The following is a 13,892-nucleotide window of genomic DNA, read 5'->3' on the forward strand; positions in this document are numbered from 1 at the left end:
GTGGAGGCCGAGCCGCTAGCCAAGATTACCGAACAGATGGTCAAAAAAATTATCTGGCAGCACATCATCTGTCGGTTCGGCATCCCTCGCCGATTGGTCTCAGACAATGGGCGGCAATTCACAGGGAAGATGCTAGAGGATTGGTGCAAAAGCTACGGCATCGAGCAACACTTCACGTCCGTGGCTTATCCTCAAAGTAACGGTCAAGCCGAAGTAGCCAATCGGGAAATTCTTCGTATTCTGCGCGCTCGGCTCGACCATTTGGGAGGAAGTTGGCCGGATGAAGTGCCGGGCGTCTTATGGGCCATCCGAACGACTCCGAAGGAAGGGACAGGTGTCACACCGTTCCATTTGGTGTATGGCGGCGAGGCGGTCATTCCGGTTGAAGTCGGTGTTGAGTCCGTCCGGAGGATGAGCTATGATGATGGCAACGCCGAACGGAGGAATATGGAGCTGGATTTGGTTGACGAGGAACGAGCCAAGGCGTCCGTTCGGCTGATGCCGTACCGGCAGCGGATGAAGCAAAACTATAACCGTCGCGTAATCCCCAGATCATTCCAGGTCGGCGATCTCGTCTGGAAGAAAGTCAAGCCGGTCGGCGACGTCGGCAAACTGGAGGCACCGTGGGCGGGCCCCTTCAAGGTTATTGAAAAACTCCGCTCGGGCGCTTACTACTTGGAGGATGAAGGCGGGCGGCAGCTGGACCGACCGTGGAGTGCAAATCATCTCCAGCCTTATCGAGCTGGATGAAAGGTGCACGAATGTAATTCATTGTTGTGTATATGCTAGTCGCCTATGTACTTGTAATACAGGAAGCAAAAAGATGAAAACACATTGAGCATTCTCGGCCGAACGGCTTACTGCGTGAAGACCCCTTGCCGTTTGGCCGGGGCATATAAATGTACGAGCCGAACGCTCGATATCGAAGGCCTCGGACCGTTAGGCCGGAGGTATATTGTACGAGCCGCACGCTCGATAACGAAGGCCCCTCGCCCCTCGGCAGGGCGTATATAATCAGTTAAAGTTAGCCGTAAAGGCCGTCGAGCTCCGACGTTAAATATCGAGAGACGAGCCGGCGTCTATAAACGTCCGAGCGGAAGACCGTCGAGCTCCGACGTTAAATATCGAGAGACGAGCCGGCGTCTATAAACGTCCGAGCGGAAGACCGTCGAGCTCCGACGTTAAATATCGAGAGACGAGCCGGCGTCTATAAATGTCCGAGCAGAAGACCGTCGAGCTCCGACGTTAAATATCGAGAGATGAGTCGGCGTCTATAAACGTCCGAGCGGAAGACCGTCGAGCTCCGACGTTAAATATCGAGAGACGATCCAGCGTCTATAAACGTTCGAGCGAAAGGCCGTCGAGCTCCGACGTTAAATATCGAGAGACGAGCCGGCGTCTATAAACGTCCGAGCGAAAGGCCGTCGAGCTCCGACGTTAAATATCGAGAGGCGAGCCGGCGTCTATAAACGTCCGAGCGGATAGCCAGTCACATGATACAATCAACGATAGCCTGGTTATACGGCTGAGCGGCTCGCTCATCAAAAATGTACGGAAAACCCCTTTGGGCGTAAGGCACAAAGAAAAAGTTGGTCAGTGAAAGTTAGGGATATTAGCATGTAAATGCCGAGCGGCTACGTTCGAAAGCCTAGCGGCTGCGTGGTCGCATGATAGATGTCATTAAGACGATCGAATTGAGCCGGACAGAATCGTGGTGCCGAGCGGAAAGGATATAAAGAACACTTTGGCGTGACGAGGGAAAAATGCCTTGCTAAAACAGAAGTGAAAGGAGCAGAAGGTCATCTATTACTCATTAGGTAAATCAAACAAGTCATTACAGAAATAAGTTGGGCCGAACGGCGAGAATACAAAAAAGTTCATGAAAACGCTCCTCACACATCAAAATCAAAAAGAGCGTCGGGGATGGAGTCCATCACGCTCGCGAGGTCCTGGGGGGGGGGGGGGGATGGTCAGCTCGGCAGGCAGGTGGCCTTTGGTCTTCAGATAGCCCACCGCCGCCTTGATCGCCTCCTCGAAAGTGAGGGATATCTTGTCGGTAAACTTCTCTCCGAAGTCTTCCGAGTGGAGGAACGCCTTCCTCCCTTCTTCGGAGCGAGCCGACTCCCCCTCTTGATATTCTTTGAGCGCGGCGTGGGCAGCGTCGCTGGCGGCCTGAAGATCCTTCAAATCTCCATCAAATCTTTGGAGATCGGCCGAGCGGCTCTCTTTCTCGGTGGCTAGCAGGGCGTCCAAATCTTTGATGCGTTGTTCCAGCCCCCTGATCTCCACCTTCATGCGGTCCATATCATTGATGGTCTGTTGCTTCCGAGTGATCGCCGTTTTGATCTCCTTATCTCGTTGCTTGATCATCGTTTCAAGCCGAATGACCTTGCTCGCCAGATCGGAAGCCCTTTTCCGTTCGGCATCCAGTAGTTTTTTGGTCTTCTCCAGAGCGGTCGTCGACTGCTCGGTACCCCCCGCAGCTTTTTGTTTTTTCAACTCGTCCTCCAGTTCGACCAATCGATCGCTAATGGCGATCTGCTCCACCCAGTTCTGCTAGCAAATGTGGACAGGTTAAAAACATAATTTAAATACGCAAACAAAGAAACAGAGCATACCCCGGTGGCCTGTTGTAGATTGCTGTCGCCGAGCTGCCAGGGAGTCAGCCTGGCTATTCGACGCCGAGCGTCCACCCAAGCTTGGGCCAGAGGGTCTGTCAAGGTAATCTGCTGCTCGGGGACCACAGGCCGATCAGCAGCAGCCATGTACGCCTCCGAAGGAAGGCGCAGAACGGTTTTAATTAAATTCGGGCCGCTCGGCTCGCTCTTGGAAGCGTCGGCCTTACCGGACGGCCCACCGGTGGACCAGGAGGGAAGCTCGCCCAAGCGCCTGATACGGCGCAAAGTTCTTGAAGGGCTGGACGGCGGCACCTCAGAGCTGGCCCTCGGAGAACCACGAGGGGTCGGAGTACTCTCGAGGGAAACCGTCCCGGACAGCACCGGTGCATCCGTGCCCCGCTCGGGCTGTGACTCATCAAGTGTAGTTGAGGCAGATGCGGATTCCGGTCGTCGGCGCTTCCGAGTGCGTAGCGGCACGTCATCGGCCGAACGACCCTCCACCTCGGCTTCGGTAGGAGGTTCTATGTCGCCCGCGGCCTCATCGTGAGAGGCAGGGGCGTCTGAGGCTTCGGGGACAGTTGGTGTCCCCTCACCTTCTTCGCCGGCCGGATCAGCTGGAGCAAGGCCCCGTTCGGCGGCCTCCTTGTTCGTCACCGCCTCGATCTGAGCGGCCTTCAATTTGAGCTTCTCGGTAGCTTTGGCGCGCCACATGACTTCAGCTGCAGAAGCAAAAAATAAATCAGTTAGAACAAAACAAACGGGAAGATAAGGGAACTTACTCATGCTGCAGGGCAGGTCGGCTGTGATAGAGGACAAGCCGAATATGTGCATTACTCCCGAGAGGAGTAGCTTGTCAATATGATAGCGCTGGCCAATTAGCCGTTCGGCTGCATAAAGGTAGGCCGCGTCGCCTCTAAACTTGCCGAGCTCCGGTTGCGCTGGCATAGCCGTCTGCCACTTGGTGCGAAAAGTTGGCCGCTCGGGAAAACGTATATAGAAAAAATGCTCATTCCAATGTTTGTTGGAGCTCGGCATGTTATCGAAGAGTACGAAACATATCCTAGATTGAAAAACAAAAGTACCCCACTCGGCCTGCTTGGGATAAAAAAAGTAGTGGAAAATTTTTGGTTCTAAGGGGATGCCGTTCAGTTTGAATAAAACTATCACTCCGCTCAGCAGCCTAATAGAGTTGGGAACTACCTGGCCGAGCGGAATGCGAAAATAATTGCAAACTTCTAAGAAAAACTTGTGGGGAGGAAAACGCAGTCCGGCCAGAAATTGGTCTCGGAAGAAAAGAACAGTGCCGGACGGCGGTTCGTGAGGCCGATCGGCCGGTGTGGCTAACACTATTTGGTGGTCGGTCGGCAGGTCATAGGCTCGAGTGAGGCGCAAGGCGTCCTCTTCGTCGAACCGGCTTTCCATGTTCGAATACCAAAGACCCGGAGCACCGTCGGTCGACTGCGAGGTGCTAGTCATGGTCGACAGACAAGGATACGGGACTAAAAGGGAAGGTTCAAGCAAGGAATGGAGGAAAACCGACTGAAGGAAATGATTAACAGAAAGAAGAAAACGTTGGGAACGAGAAGGAGGGTCTTACGAGCAAGAAAGATGATCGACGGGGGCCTGGGGGTTGCCGAAGAATCGAGGGGCGAGGTCGTCGGAGAAAAAAAAACGAGCAGAGGAGTGCCGGATGAAGACGAAGCAACAAGGCGGCGGAAACGGAGTCGCGGGCTTTATATCGCCGCCCGGGAGCAACCTCCACCGTCCGATCCAGGTCGTCGATAACGAGGTCATCATCCAGCCGTCCATTTCAAACGGCGGCTGTCCCATCGGAAGTGACGCCACCGCCATACGCTGACAAACGCATGATCACCACGTGTCAGCGGGATACTGGCCGCATTTAATAAGCTCCCCTTACCGTGCGCAGTGCACGTGATGAACAGTAGGGGAGAGCATAGGACATGGAGTTCAAGAGACCACAAGGCACGGACCAGATATCGCCGAACGGACGAGCATCATTAGGCCTGGCCGAGCGGCCCAATGCAATGATCGTTGTTCTATCAGATCGGCAGTCCAGTCAGTCGGACTTCACCTCCTTCGACTAGACTCGAGGGGAAGGCAAGTGATCCAGTGGTAAGAGCCCGGGACCCCCTAACGAGGGGTCAACGCCACGTGGAGGTCAAATGGCCAGGGAGCCCGCAGGAGAAGGGTGAGCCGACCGGACTTGGAAGAAATGGATAAGACCGATCGGCCGACCAATGGACATTCGGTAGTAAAAGGCGCCCTGACCGGGTTGGGGTTCCGACGCTCAATGAAATAATGTCTCAGAGCCGAGTGGAAATCACTCGCCTAGAAGTCTCCCCGGCATCTCAGCGCGAGTCGACAGGCGAGACGTGAGGGGCATGCCGTCCGGCCGGCGGAGGGGATGAAGGTCGTCCGGACGATGTTCTCCATCCAGCCGGCCGGACGTACGTCCCGGCTGACGGTGAAGGAGAACAGGAACATCTTCTGACAGCCGTCAAGTCATATGACTAAGTCATACTCCTAGTCTGACAACGGGCTGTCTTGCTGTCCCATCGAAGGCGCGATGGGACTGTTGCAGTATAGCGTCAGGTAAGTTTTCTGACAAGCACACACCGAGGCATGGGCTGCGGATACGCACGCGCCTCGATAGGCGTGCAGGAGCTTTTTCAGCGCCCTATATAAAAAGCCGTAGACTTCGCCGGAGGTACGCATTCTACAAGCTTGGGAGCTCCTTTTTCCACTACTTACCTGACTTGAGCGTCGGAGGGTCGCCGCCGGGAACCCCTGCCCGGCCCGACTTCTGTGCAGGATCGCCGGAGCTTCGGAGGCCTATGTCATCGACTAGAGAGCGCCACGTGCCCAGCGTCCTTTGGTTCGGCGATTCGGACAGGATCAGAATACTTTCTTCGTTAGAATTTAAATGTCTCTCTTAGATCAGAAGGGGTCAATGACATTCTTGAAACTAGCACTTTTATGACCCGCATTACTTTCAATGAGAATTTGTTCTTTCGAAATATAGTTTTCGAGCCTTGTCATGATTAATCTAATGTCATTGAATAATCCAAGAGAATGATCTATGTTCCACACCAGTATACTGTTGGAACCGTAAGGTTGTTTTGATGTGATCAAACAAGTTAAATTATGTCTTATTGATTTTTGATCCCTGTATCTAAGTGTGTAGGAGCTTAGGAGCACAAGAAGTTGAGCGGAAGACGCGGCTAGCGAGAAGGACGACACGGGAAGGGAATCGACAGGCTCGGTGCATCCGAGGGACGGAAGGGTTGTGGAAGAGTACACTGGTGGACGAGAAGAACGTGCACGACGTTCGAGGGATGAGAAGTCGAAGCGGAAGTCTGTTCGAGGAGAAGGCCGAAATTGAACTCTGGTGAGCCTTATTTCGGTTAGCCGAAATCACCTAAGTGAGCGGAGCCAGAGCGGAAGACCCGGACCGAGACGAGCAACACCGGAGCAGAGGGCCCGGACAAAAAAAGTCAACAATGTTGACTTTAAGGGTTCGAGCGCCCATAATCAGTCCGGGCTCTTGGATTAACAACCTCCCCGGCCCGGTTGTAACCAAGTAAATCCCTTGAGCCTATGTTTTTTTGTTTATTCTAATTTTATTTATGCAAGTGTTCATTTAAGTACGAGAAAAGTATTTTCTGTTTTACTTTGTGAAGGACTATTCAATCTCCTCTAGCCGACCAACTGGGGACCATCACATACCTTTAAGTTTAACTCGTGATTCGGTACTTCAAGATATTTGGTTTAGAGATATCATGTATTCATTTATGGATTGAACGATATCAAGAGTCAGCACCAAAAATAACCCTCTGTTGAAAATATACAGTATTGTGTTGGACCCTTGGGTGACCAGCTAGAGGGGGGTGAATAACCCTGCAATCAAAAATCGAACCTTTCTCGAACTTTTATAGCTTAATTAAAATGAACACTTGCATAAATAAAAATAAAAGATTAAAAGAAGAAGCACAAGAGATTTACTTGATTACAACCGGGGAGGTTGTTAATCTAAGGAAGTTGAAAACGCACTAATCTTTTCTTTAGGCGGAGAAGCCTCTTTACAGCAGTTAACACATTCAATTACATACCAGAACTCAAGGGGATTCAATTACAAGTGCTGTGTTTCATTTCATAGGTCTAGGAATATTTTTATAGTCCCTTGAAAAATCTTATCCTAGGCTGGAAGGTGCCTCCAACATGCTAGAAGGTGCCTCCATTGGTATGGATAAAAAATAAGCTAATTCAGTAGCTTTTTGTTCAATTTCTCGTGGAATCAAATTCTCATCAGTACAAGTCAAGGGAATGACTCCTTGGCCCCTGATTTCCATATACAGGGCACGACGAGTATAAAGACCCTCTTTAACCTCTATTCTGATTGATTGAATATCTCTCATAAGGAATCGAAGGAAGATTCGACGATTTATTCTAGAAAATCCCTAACGAAAAATACACTCTTCCCTCTTTTCTATTGAATCGGTCATAACAGCTACCTATATTCCACGAAATAGTGCATCACAAATAGAAGCTAATGAACAGACATGCGATCCCATAGAAAGACATCACAACTCCCTAAGTAAAAAAAAATGTTTTGCTGAGATGAAAATACAGAGATTAAATTCCTACTAAGACAACTAGAAGTTCCAACCACTAAGAATTCTAGTAAACCTAAAAAAAGGATACAAGCCAGCAAAAATTACTAGTTTTCGAGATTTCGTTATAAGTTCTATCCATGTATGTTTTGATCGCCAATTCATACTATATTGCATTCAGTTGCATTCGACTGGAATTGAGTGAATAACCCAAATAAATTTAACTTTACCTTTTTTTTTTTTTTTTTTTTTTTTTGACCCTCAAGTAACTTTCACCAACTAGCACTATTATTATGTGAAACATCGGGAGTAATTAGTTAGATACATTGATTTTTCATTTTTTATGTTCGCTAATTCATTTTGAACCAGCTATATATATATATATATATATATATCCGCATAAAAATTATTTCACTTATGTGTTTGGCAAAAGACATATATCATACCATATTACACGAAATAAATATTATCATACAATGTTAAAATTACTTGCTAAAATTCATTATCCTTGGATCTAGATAATCTTATTTTTTTAACATGAAGAAATAAAGAAATCATTGCAATTATCAGAAATACTAGACCCTCTATAGGTAAAAAATGGAGGATAAGTTAAAATATGTCATAGAATAGATATTCTATGCCTCGAAAAAATTAAAAAGATATCCTCTTATGTTTATTTAGGATATACCTATAGTAAGTAATATCATGTTATTATTATTTTATAAATAATATTATTTATAAGTGGTAAATAATATAAACTAGAATTCTATTAGCTATATGATTAGATTATATATATATATATATAAAATGACAATTTCTATTTTTAGCCGCCAATGTTTTTAATAGACTCTGCTTTTATTTAGACTAGTCAAGGCGCATATGAATGTATATGTAAATGATAATGAAAATCACTTTTATATATATATATATATATATATGATAATGAAAATAATAAGTGATGTGGCAATAGAGGGAGGTTTACTTGACATGAGGTCAACTGCCAAGTTAGAAGTCAAAGTCAATATGGTGAACGCCCAGATATCAAAGAGTCGAACAGAGGACAATTACAATCGTCGATCGGGCGGTTAAGCCCCGACCGGTAAGAGATGTGTCCGAGTCAATCCCCATTCCAGCTCGGGATGATACACAGAACAACTGACGCTCAATATGGAGCAGCAGGACGTCGAAGGAGACCGCATAGTTGGTTTGAACGGGAGAAGATATGTTATTACACAGTCACCGCATAGAAAAACCACGGAGGCCGACAGAGCGGAGGAGTCCCAGTCAAGCGGCCATCCTCGCTCTACCAAGCAACGAGACCTGGCCATGGACGGAGTGAAGTCCCGGTTGAGCGGCTACCCCGCTCGATCAAGCAACAGGACCACTGTATTATCTCTCGATATTTTTTTTGGAGATAGTGCCGTTGACACGAGACATTGTCAACAGGCGGATCGTACGATAGAAACTTATACTGTCACATTAGGGATATGAATGTCCTGTTGAAGTATGGTGCCAGAGGTATTTTCCTGACAAGATCCTTTCATGGGACACATGGAAGAGCGTGTCCATACCTCGAGAAGCTCGTATGCTGTCCACCGAGGCTCTATATAAAGGGGGTTTATCACCGACAGAGGTATGCGTTTTTCTTGAGTTCTACTAGTGCTATTGTTGCTCTACTTTTCTCCATACTCCGTTGATTAACTTGAGTATCCGAGGGTAACAATGTCAGAGACCCCTTCTCTGACTCTATACTAACATCATATATTTTACAAAGTGGAATGAAGTCCACATATGATTAGTGAAATTGCCATATACCAACTTTTCAACTTCACTCTTCTAGATAGAATCAATAAGTATCATATTTTTAATCCAATTAGGTTTATTTTTGAGTTGCCATAATAACCTAAATTAATATTTTTCTTAACTTAAGTTTTTAATTTGGTTACGTTACTTTTGGTTAATTATTATTTTTTAGCTAAGTATCAATCAATTTGTATTACCTAATATATCACTAGCTATCTTACCCACGCGAATATTTATGTCAAATAATTAAAAAATATTATTACGATTTATTCTATAAAAATTTTAATTTAAAAACAAAATAGAAAGGAAGTTATTAATTATACCTCCAATGAATAGATGCAATTATAATTTTTCTAATAGATTAATGTAGTTATATTGATATATTGAAGACTTAAAATAGATGAATTGATGTGTTATAATATAAAAAGAATAATAAGTTAGAGAGAGTGAGAGGAGAGAATGATAGAGAATAAATAAGAATTAAGATGAAAAAAAAAAAGTAATGCAGATAATAAAAATTAGACTATACCTTTGTGTTTTGTGAATAAGAAAAAATTAAAATAAATAATAAATTTTAAAATTATTTTTATATAAAAAAATATTAACATAAATAATTTTTGTATTGATTTTTAATTAAATATCTAAGATATATACAGATATATAGATGAAATAAACATTGGAACACTTTTTTTAATATATTTTTAAACAAATAATCCATTCATGATTATGACAGATTATGGCAACAGACCATAATTGACTGACCGAGAGCTGGCGCCTGGCGGCCTAGGGCCAGAATTAGTAGGGCTCATATTTTATGTTAACTATTAAATACGAACAAAAATGATCTTAATTAATAATTAATTCATAAAAAAAGTTATGAATTGATTTTCGAATCTCATCGGATTAATTCTATCCAGGTTTGACCAGCTGCCCTTTGAACCGGGGCGGAATCTCCAATTTCTATTTTTGCCCCGTGAACCGCTGCTCCACCCTTACTTAACCTATCCCTCACCCCTTCTGTATTTATATCAGCAAATTGACCCTTGCCGTTTCCGATCGGCTCCTGAAGCCGCCGTCGTGCTCCCGTTCGGTCTCCTCTCCTCTCCCCATTTCCTCCCTTGTGTTCTTCGTCAATCGCTCTTCTGCATGTCTGTTTGATTTTAATTTTCGTGAGTAGTTTTCTACGATTTGCCTGTGACTGAGAAGTATTTTGGCAATGGGAAGTGTTTCGGAAACCGAGGGGGGCGGAAAGATGAAGAGGCGGTGGTGCTCTTGCAGCAAGGAAGACTTCCTGCCGGAGGAGTCGTTCCAGAGCTGGGCCAACTACAGAAAGGCCCTCGGCGAGACGGGCCTCCGCCTCAAGGATCGGATCACCGCTCGCTCCGTCGACAAGTTCGAGATCACCGAGATCAAGGCCCGAAGCGGAAACGAGATGAAGAAAAGCCTCTCCTGGTGGGATCTCATTTGGTTCGGGATCGGCGCGGTCATCGGCTCCGGCATCTTCGTCCTCACCGGCCAGGAGGCTCGTGATGAAGCTGGACCCGCCGTCATCCTCTCCTACGTCGTCTCCGGTGTCTCCGCGATGCTTTCTGTGTTCTGCTACACCGAGTTCGCCATCGAGATCCCCGTCGCCGGTAAGACGCCGCTCTTCCTCACCTGGGAATCGACCCTGTTTTGAAGTTGAACATAGATTGAAAAAACTGTGGTCAGGTGGTTCCTTCGCGTACTTGCGGGTGGAGCTCGGTGACTTCGTGGCCTTCGTGACGGCCGGGAACATCATCCTCGAGTACGTAATCGGAGGCGCTGCCGTCGCTCGTTCGTGGACGTCCTATTTCGCCACGCTCCTCAACCACCACCCGAACGATTTCCGTATCCACGCCACCGGCCTCGCCGCCGATTACAGCCGTCTCGACCCTATCGCCGTCGTTGTAATCACCGTGATCTGCATCGCTGCCGTGATGTCCACAAAGGCGTCCTCCCGCTTCAACTACGTGGCCTCCATTGTCCACCTCCTCATCATCCTCTTCATCATCATCGCCGGTCTCATTCAGGCTGACACCGAGAACCTCACCGCCGACTTCGCACCTTATGGCGCCCGCGGCATCTTCGCGGCCGCCTCCGTGCTTTTCTTCGCATACATCGGCTTCGACGCAGTCTCCACCATGGCGGAGGAGACCAAGAACCCGGCGAAGGATATTCCGCTGGGGCTCGTGGGGTCGATGGTCATCGTCACGTTGTGCTATTGCTTGATGGCGGTCACGCTCTGTCTGATGGTGCCCTACAACCATATCGACCCCGATGCCCCTTTCTCGGTGGCGTTCTCCGCCATCGGTATGGATTGGGCCAAATACATCGTCGCCTTCGGCGCGCTCAAGGGGATGACGACGGTGCTACTGGTGTCAGCCGTCGGCCAGGCACGCTACCTAACCCACATCGCGCGTACTCACATGGTGCCCCCATGGTTGGCCCAGGTGCACGGCTCCACCGGCACCCCCATCAATGCCACCGTAGTTATGCTCGTCGCCACTGCCGTCATCGCCTTCTTCACCTCCCTCGGCATCCTTGCCAATCTCCTCTCGATTTCCACGTTATTCATCTTCATGCTCGTCGCCGTTGCCCTCGTCGTCCGCCGCTACTACGTCGCCGGTGAAACGACTGAGGCCAACCGGAAAAAGCTCGTGGCCTCCATCGCGGCGATCCTGGCGGCCTCCTTGGCGTTGGCGTTGCTGTGGGCGACGGGAGTCGAGTTGTGGGTCTGGTACGTGGTGGCGCTCGTCGTGTGGCTGGCGGCGACGGGGTACTTGTGGTGGGCAGTCCCGCAGGCGAGGACGCCGGAAAAATGGGGCGTTCCTCTGGTTCCGTGGCTGCCTTCTGCGTCCATCGCGATCAACATCTTCCTGCTCGGGTCGATTGACGGGCCCTCGTACGTGAGGTTTTCGATATGGACCCTACTGCTGCTCGTCTACTACTTCTTCTTCGGCCTTCACGCGTCCTACGACACGGCGAAATCCTCCGCTGCCGCCACCGGAGTGGGCGTTTAGTCATTATAGTAGGGATTGCCTCCAGCGAATTTGGAGCTGAATAATTTATCTAGGATCTCAAGATTATTGCTAAGTGTTTATAGACATCTATTTTACTGTGAAATTTATTTAAAATTTTGAAAATAAATAATGATGCAAATAATTTCACAAATATTTATTACTAATATTCAATTATCAGTAATGTACATTGATCCTGTCCGAACATGACTCAACGGACGCTGGGCATGTAGCGTTCTTCAAACTGCTGACGTGGATCTCCGACCGGTCACACGGGTCTTCGATGAACCTGCAAAAAAGTCGGGCCGGGAAGGGGTTCCCGGCGACGACCCTCCGACGCTCAAGTCAGGCAAGAGGAAATGTAGAAGTGGCTTCGAATACGAGAGAGAATGCGTACCTCCGGTGAAGTATGAGAACTCTTATATAGGGCTGTGGAGAAGCGAGTGCACACATACCTAGGTGAATATGTGTTCTCTATCCATACCTCAGTATGGGCTTGTCAGAGGAGCTTGCCTGACCCCATACTGCTACAGTCTGAGCATCTCTTTGATGGGACAACAGAACCTTCCATTGTACGATTCTGCGTATGACCTAGCCGTCGAACATGCCTGCTATTAGAAGATGTTTCCCGATGTCCCTTAATCCTTGTCTTTTCTGTTCCTGCGCCAAGCGTTCGGCCGCTCGGCAGGTACCTTTGGTCTGACAGGATCGACTCCCTGTCGTGCGCTCGGTGGAAACTGTTCGCAGTATTGCTACTTTATGCCTTCGGCTGAGCAGGCTACCCGCTTGGCCATACGACCCTGTTCAACGAGCGTCGGAACCCGACTCCCCGTCGGGGTTTCTTTGCTTCCGTTCGGAACATTCGGCCGGTCGCCCCAATCTTTATCCGCTCGGCCAAACCTTTGGTTGACCTTTTACCTTTCAATCTCCACGTGGCGTTGTCTGCTTAAAGGGGGGGGGTCCCCCCTCCTCACTGCCGGATCATACATAATTTTTAGTGGGTGGATTTCCTTTAGAGAAAAGGAGTATGTATTCCTCCTAAATGAAATAGGAAAGGAATACAATCAGTATTCTTTATTTAGGTTTAATAGAATATAATTAATTATATTTGATGGATACAAACATTAAAAGTTGATCATGTTCAAAAATGGTAAAAATGGTTAACTGAGAATATGACTCTTTGGTTGAATATATGAAGACTTTGTTCTATTCTATAACACAAAGAATGTTCGGATCAGAAAAGGGGTCCTCGGTGTTGATCCTTTAATGTTAAAGTTAGTCATCATAATAATAAAAACACGGCGGAGAAATGTAATAACAACGAGAGCACAAACTCAAATAACATATAACACAACACATATCTTGGCCAGTACATGGATGTCCCTTTATATAGTGTTCTAGTAGGCGATGTGCATGCTTCTCTAGGCACGGACACATTTTCACAATTGTCCTATGATAAGATATGTCAAGAAAGTTTCTCTAAAACCATACCTTAACAAAGCGTGCAAATTCTTAACATGATACTAAAAACTTTTGTCGTACGATTTGATCAGAGCTTCATGGGTGGAGGGGTGTAGAGGCTGTAACCGTAAGAGGGCGCATAGCTTTATGATGGAGGGTGCAGAGCTTATAGTAATATACTATACTGAGGAGCTGAGTTCATAATCCTTGATCGAAGAGCGATACCCTTAGTCTATGATTCGACAGCTAGGCCCCTATATCCTTATCGAGGTGTTGTATCGCTAATCTCTGATCGAGGAGTTGTGCCCCTAATCTATGATCGGGGAGTTGTGCCCTTACTC

At 47.5% G+C, this 13,892-nt stretch overlaps 1 protein-coding gene across 1 annotated transcript; it reads left to right on the top strand.

Annotated features, from left to right (window-relative positions):
- The first annotated feature begins 10,112 nt into the window (after positions 1-10,112).
- Positions 10,113-12,147, top strand: LOC121973066 (cationic amino acid transporter 1-like). Its single transcript, XM_042524662.1, has 2 exons — positions 10,113-10,686; positions 10,763-12,147. Exons 1-2 carry the CDS (start codon positions 10,269-10,271, stop codon positions 12,091-12,093), a joined length of 1,749 nt encoding a protein of 582 aa, XP_042380596.1. The 5' UTR covers positions 10,113-10,268; the 3' UTR covers positions 12,094-12,147.
- Positions 12,148-13,892: the final 1,745 nt, after the last annotated feature.

This window comes from Zingiber officinale, chromosome 4A (assembly GCF_018446385.1).
Source record: "Zingiber officinale cultivar Zhangliang chromosome 4A, Zo_v1.1, whole genome shotgun sequence".
In the NCBI taxonomy this organism is placed as follows: Eukaryota; Viridiplantae; Streptophyta; class Magnoliopsida; order Zingiberales; family Zingiberaceae; genus Zingiber; species Zingiber officinale.